The 6,859-nt window shown below is 37.3% G+C and overlaps 1 protein-coding gene across 1 annotated transcript in view; it reads left to right on the plus strand.

Annotated features, from left to right (window-relative positions):
- LOC107718112 (heparan sulfate 2-O-sulfotransferase 1-like) overlaps positions 1 to 6,859 on the plus strand; it is a 20,938-nt gene that overhangs the window by 12,308 nt on the left and 1,771 nt on the right. The window contains exons 2-4 of the mRNA XM_016525072.1: positions 5,132 to 5,364; positions 5,695 to 5,780; positions 6,245 to 6,383. Of these exons, the coding sequence (XP_016380558.1) occupies positions 5,132 to 5,364; positions 5,695 to 5,780; positions 6,245 to 6,383 (458 nt within the window). The remainder of the gene's footprint in view (positions 1 to 5,131; positions 5,365 to 5,694; positions 5,781 to 6,244; positions 6,384 to 6,859) is intronic.

Consider the following 6,859-nt stretch of genomic DNA (forward strand, 5'->3'; position numbering starts at 1 on the left):
ATGGCCCTGTCCCAAATGGAACACTTCATGTGCACTTGCGGTCTTACGGACTTACAATGGCCGCCGTGTGCGCGTGTCCGTTAAGTCCACGAGACTGTAGGGTGTCCCATTTGTCATTTTAGCGTTCAGAAGGGTGCTCGCGAGCGGCATTACAGGTACATCACGAAAGTGCGGACTCAGAGGAAGACCGCGAAGGTTTAGGGTGCCATTTGGGACAGGGCCAATAACTTTATTTATCGTGCTTTTGGCTTTACAACTTTGCAGATCAAGGCTACATTACAGACTGCATGAAAGGCAATATTCGAAATGGCATAATAGTGGCACTTTAAAAATAAATATTAATAAATAAAAAAAATAAAGATTCTGGCAAATAAGGTGTTTTTTTTACTTTGTCAAAAATAAATATTTGAAATATAATTAAATATATGAATTAAATTAGAACATTATTGTTATTGTATGAGTTCCCACTTGTTGGGATTTTTAAAATTATGAATATTATTATTTTTGAATAACCTTTATGAATCTGGTATATGGCAGTTTTTTTTTTGCAGTATTTTTTTGAAATTATTTAAATGAATTTTGCATTAAAGGGGTCATATGATGCTGCTAAAAAGAACATTATTTTGTGTATTTGGTGTAATGAAATGTGTTTATGCGGTTTAAAGTTCAAAAAACACATTATTTTCCACATACTGTACATTATTGTTTCTCCTGTATGCCCCGGCGGTGTTATGCAAATCTTCCCACATAGTGAGGTAGAAATGTGTGGGCGTGTTAGAACGAGCCGTTTTAGGTAGGCGTGGGTTAACTCTTAACTTTTATAAAGAATATCTCTTTGGTTTTGAGACTTTAGTGTTTGCAACTTTACAGATCTTCTTTATGCACCAAGAGCTTGTAACACTCCAAAGAGAAAGGAAAAATTGAAATCGCATCATATGACCCCTTTAAGAAACAAACTCATCTACATTTTGGAGTGAATTTTTAGCAAATTTACATTTCTTGAGTGAACTATTCCTTTAAAATGTCAAAATGCTTTTTGCAATAGTAACACGTTTTCTCTGTTGTCGTGGGACACCATAATGTGGCATAACAACAGTTGTTGTCATGGCCAATAACAGTTGTCTGCATGTGATGGTTGGAGACTGAGTTCTTTGACCTGAGAGCAGTCAGAGTTGAGTGGGAATGTGCTGTGGTTGGCTTGACATCATCACCTCACAGTAGCAGCTGCCCGTACACCAGCTCACATTTACACACTACTGTCACCACATCATGTACACGGTCAAAGTTTCATCTCAAGATCTTACGAGTATTACGAGACCAAAGGTCCTTTTCTGTTTGAACTGCAGAGTAAATTTTGTTCATGAGTTCACTTTAAATATTGTCAGTATTTTGCATTACTGTAATTTAGCCTTTCATTAACATTTACATAACATATATTTTAAAAAATATGTTTGGCCAAAATTCTAAATTTCAAGAATTGGTTTGCTTGCAAACATTCATGAGGAATTGTAATGCATAGTTTCACAGGATGTTGAATTGGAATTTGGATTAAAATGACAGGAAGAGGAATTTACTAAATTCAATTTAAAAAAAGGCAACAGTATGCATAAATAAATAAAATAGATGGTATGTAGCACATTTTTTCTGAATTGAGTAGACATATTTCTCTAAATTCTAAAGTTCATTGCTTTCAAAACAATTAAAAAAATTCCATACAGAACTGCAAAATGAAAAAATAAATACTTTCAAATATATATATAACATTAAAGTGCCCCTATTATGCCATTTTAAGGTTCCTAATATTGTTGTGGGAGTCTCCTACAATAGGTTTACATGCATGCAAGGTCAAACAACCCTTTTGTTTACTCAAAATATTCATTTAATATCACCTCATTTTCCAACAATTCTCAAACTTCGAAGCAGTTCTAAGATTCAGGGCGAATTCCAAATGGCTTTTTTGCGCCCTCGAAGGGCACTTCGGGAAGGCGACGCCATTTGTAGGGATGTTCCAAATGAAAGTCAACTACTGAACACTTCCAGAAGTCTGTTATCGAAGGGAACATGCGAATGGTCACTTCACAGAAGTTGGGGTTCATTTTCGACTTCACATACAAACGTAAGGAAAATAGGCTAATTACATTCGTCTGTATTTTAATGTAATTCAAAATATTTTTCATCAGTGATAGAAATAGGATTTAAGACGGTAGTGTAAGCAAGTTTGGTTTGAAAAAGTTTAATAATAAATAAGACAATTAGATAATATTTGAATAAAATAATAATACATATTTATTTGCAACAACTAATGGTGTGCTGAATGCTGCACGCACGCGCAGCGTTGTCAAGGTAACATTTGGTCTGTCATTTCCTTCGTCAAGGGAGTTCCAAACGCTTATATGAGACAGTAATTCCTTACACACTTCAAAGAGCACACTTCAAGGGCTCTGCCCTTCGAAGGGAGTAGGGCATAGGGATGGTCACTTCCCTTTGGAATTCGCTCTCAGTCTCTCTAAACCCCCCTTTTCCTCTTCTTTCTTCTCAAATGTAATATTTTTTAATTTCTAAATTACCCCTGGCTTAGTGTTTTGTTTTTTGTTGTTCGTGGCCGGCCAACGTAGGCCCTGTCCCAAACCGCACCCTAAACCCTCACGGTCTTCGACTATCAGGTAGAAGTCTGCTGCGGAGTTCGCTTCAGCGCGGGCTCGGCAGAAGTGCGTATCGAGGGCGCATAGTGGCCGCAAAGGGGGCGCTGGCGAGCACCCTTCTGAAAGCTTAAATGATGAATGGGACACCCTACAGTCTCGTGGACTTAAAGGTGCAGTGTGTAATATTTAGGAGGATCTATTGACAGAAATGCAATATAATATACATAACTATGTTTTCAGAGTTGTATAAAGACCTTACACAATGAACCGTTATGTTTTTATTAACTTAGAATGAGCAATTTATATCTACATACACCGGGGGTCCCCTTACATGGAAGTCGCCACCATGTTTGTACAGTAGCCCTTAAAGGACAAACAGAGCGCGTTTCGTCACTATGTTGTTTTTGCGAATAAAACACTGACACAATGATGAACAAGTAACAATAGTGTTCGCAATAACATATCGTTTTATTGAATAATTAAGTAAATACAATTCCTTAATTACCTTTGTAAAGAAACCTCATTAATGCTGGCTACTCTCTGCTGTCTCGGACTACAACATCTTAGTCTTGTATCGGCCACCGTAGCTTCTCTAAAGTGAGCGGGGGACTGAGCCATTGGTTGCAATTCGCAACCTGACAGTTAGATGCCGCTAAAATTTACACACTGCACCTTTAAAGTCGGCATGAAATCAAAATTGACCATTTTTATTTTTTGATGGAATACTGTAGTGTTTATTATAAATAATTTATCCGTGCACTTCATTTTTTTTTTTAAATTAATGTGCCCTCGTAATCTTTAATCAAAAACGTTAACCTCCCCTCCCCCTCAAAACGACTCCTCTACTCTTTTCTGGTCACGAGCTATGGCGCAAGGGCGGAGCTATCTGGAACTGCCAACAGCTGCAGTGACATCAGTGATGTTTGGGGGGAAAAGCTGAAGCTGATACTTCACTTTATAGCACTGACACCAGTCATGAGGGAGTACGTTACGTTAAAGATATTAGGATATTACAACAACATTACTCTTAGGACATCGCAAACTAATTTTTTTTTCATGAATATGACTTAACTTGATGGAGGACGCGCTCAGTCTCTCTCTCGCTCTCTCTCTCTCTCTCTCTCTCTCTCTCTCGCTCTCGCATTCGCATGTTTTGTGCCATTGATCGTCGTCGTCATCCTTAATAAATAAAACATTTATTCATGCTTGGGTGTCGGCTGTGAATCCAGTGGAGAGAAATCCCCCACCACTAACTGCAAACTGGCATTCAGATCTGCCTCCATTTTGTTAGCAACGCCAACTTCCAACGATCCAATCAATTCCCGAAGGACGAAATCAAGTCCCGCCCTCTCATTTCAGATGGTGTTTCACTCGGATATACGTCACAGTAGAGAAGAAAAGACAATCGCAACTTATGTTTCATGCCGACTTTAACGGACACGCGCACACGGCGGCCATTGAGTCCGCAAGACCGCAAGTTCACATGAAGTGTGCCATTTGGGACAGGGCCATAGAACATAGTTGGGCATTATGCAAATGTGTTACCCTGTGACGTGTAGCCGTCATGGAAGTGGGATTCGAATTACTAACGACTCGTTTAGGCTGTTCAGAGTCGATTCTTTCTCTTGGGAGACAATGGCCCTGTCCCAAATGGAACACTTCATGTGCACTTGCGGTCTTACGGACTTACAATGGTAGGGTGTCCCATTTGTCATTTTAGCGTTCAGAAGGGTGCTGGCGAACGCCCCCTTTGCGGCCGTTATGCGCCCTCGATCCGCACTTCTGCCGAGCAGGCACTGGGGCGAGCTCCGCAGCAGACTTCTACCGACAGTCAAAGCGGCATTACAGGTACATCACGAAAGTGCGGACTCCGAGGAAGACCGCGAAGGTTTAGAGTGCCATTTGGGACAGGGCCAATAATTTTATTTATCGTGCTTTTGGCTTTACAACTTTGCAGATCAAGGCTACATTACAGACTGCATGAAAGGCGATATTCGAAATGGCATAATAGTGGCACTTTAAAAATAAATATTAATAAATTAAAAAAATAAAGATTCTGGCAAATAAGGTGTTTTTTTTACTTTGTCAAAAATAAATATTTGAAATATAATTAAATATATGAATTAAATTAGAACATTATTGTTATTGTATGAGTTCCCACTTGTTGGGATTTTTAAAATTATGAATATTATTATTTGTATTAATATTATTATTATCTTAAAGCCTTTTAGTGCCAGGTCACTGAGCCCACATGCTCAAAATTATGTAACTGCAATGTATAGTGTTGAAATCTAATAAAAGACATTTTCCTTTAAGAGATAATTATTCATCCAGTATTCTTTGCAATTTTGCTCCCTCAACATACAGTACTTTTAGTATTTCTTTATGAATCTGGTATATGGCAGTTTTTTTTTTTTGCAGTATTTTTTTGAAATTATTTAAATGAATTTTGCATTAATGTCTCCTCATCTTCTCCTCCTCCATTGCAGAACGAGCCATTGCCAGACATGAGGTACGAGAGATTGAGCAACGGCACATTCAAGAGGGGGCGAAGGAGGCCCTGGTCAAGGAAGACGATTTGGTGGTCATCTACAACCGAGTGCCCAAAACAGCCAGTACCTCCTTCACCAACATCGCCTATGACCTGTGCAACAAGAACCACTACCATGTGCTGCACATCAATACCACCAAAAACAATCCCGTCATGTCTCTTCAGGATCAGGTCAGTTTTGTATCACTTGTGCATGTTCACTGTTAGTGCTTCCCACTTACAGCCATCCAAACAACAGATTATCATGCTGGACGGATCCAAATGTTTCCATTTACTGAAATGAACCAAACAGCTTCTAAATGGCACAAAGCATTTCCTTAATAGTGCACTACAGCAGATGTTATAGTGTGGTGGCTTTATATTATCCTGAGGTTTTAGGGGACTTAAAATGGGCAAATTTCTATCATTAAACTCTAAAAAGGTTGATTGTTTTTTCAGAGCAAAGGCTTAAGTGATTTATTTTTTAATTATTATTTATTGATTTATTTATTCATGTTTCAGGTACGGTTTGTAAAGAATGTGACGTTATGGAAGGAGATGAAGCCTGCGTTCTACCATGGACATGTTTCCTTTCTGGACTTCACCAAGTATGTATTATGTGCTCCTGTCATTTTGCTCTGTTCAATCTGTTGTGGTCAATGTGTTTTGCCTGAGTAATGCTGTATAGAGTGGTTTCAGGTTTTGCATTCAGTGCCAACATCACTGAAAGGTGATTTGCCAACATTCTGCATAACTAGAATCCTACATTAGCCACTCGTTCATTCATATCCATTGAAAGGATGTTGTTTTACATTCCCAACAACCCAAAAAGCAGTTTGATGCTGCTGACTCCTGGTGGCTATAAAAGGAATTGCAGCAAGCCTCTCACAGCTCATTTTAAACAATACTGTACAATCATATTGTTAGTTTCCAGTTTTGTCTGTCTGTCTTCCCATACCTTACCTACGTGCATAAAGCAACTATTTAATTATGCCTAAATGCCCAAAATATGTGTTCGTCCTACTATACTAATACATTACTAATTACAGTTCCTTTCCTATTTCATTATCAGATTTGGAGTGAAGAAAAAGCCTATTTACATAAATGTTATCCGGGACCCTATTGAGCGTTTGGTGTCTTACTACTATTTCCTGCGCTTTGGTGATGACTACAGACCAGGCCTGCGACGCAGAAAGCAAGGGGACAAAAAGGTGAGTCTGGTGGCTCAAGTGTTCGATGAAATTGTTTCGTCTACTTTTATCCTATTTATAATTTTTATGAATTTCACAACTATAAGGTACCTAGGTTTAAGTTCACAAAATAAATGTATTGTGTTAGTAAAAATTATTTCAAAATAATAATAATAATAATATTAGAAAAATGTAATATTAAATATTATTAATATTGTAATTTTATTATTATTTTGTAACATGTATTATATAAAATGTAATATTTTATATATTATTATGTAAAAAGTACAAATACAATTTAAAGTAATATTCTTAAATAATAAAATTATAAATTATTATTATTATCATAAATGATGATTTTAAAAAAATCATCCTGAATACTAACCTTGTTTAATTAAGTCTTATATTAATAAAAAGTGGCAGGTGAAATGGTATCAATGCCAGGGAATTAATTTATATGGAATAAATCCTAGTACAAGAAGTAGTTTTTTTTTTTT

This window comes from Sinocyclocheilus rhinocerous, unplaced genomic scaffold, assembly GCF_001515625.1.
Source record: "Sinocyclocheilus rhinocerous isolate Xijiao unplaced genomic scaffold, SAMN03320098_v1.1 scaffold480, whole genome shotgun sequence".
Classification (NCBI taxonomy): domain Eukaryota; kingdom Metazoa; phylum Chordata; class Actinopteri; order Cypriniformes; family Cyprinidae; genus Sinocyclocheilus; species Sinocyclocheilus rhinocerous.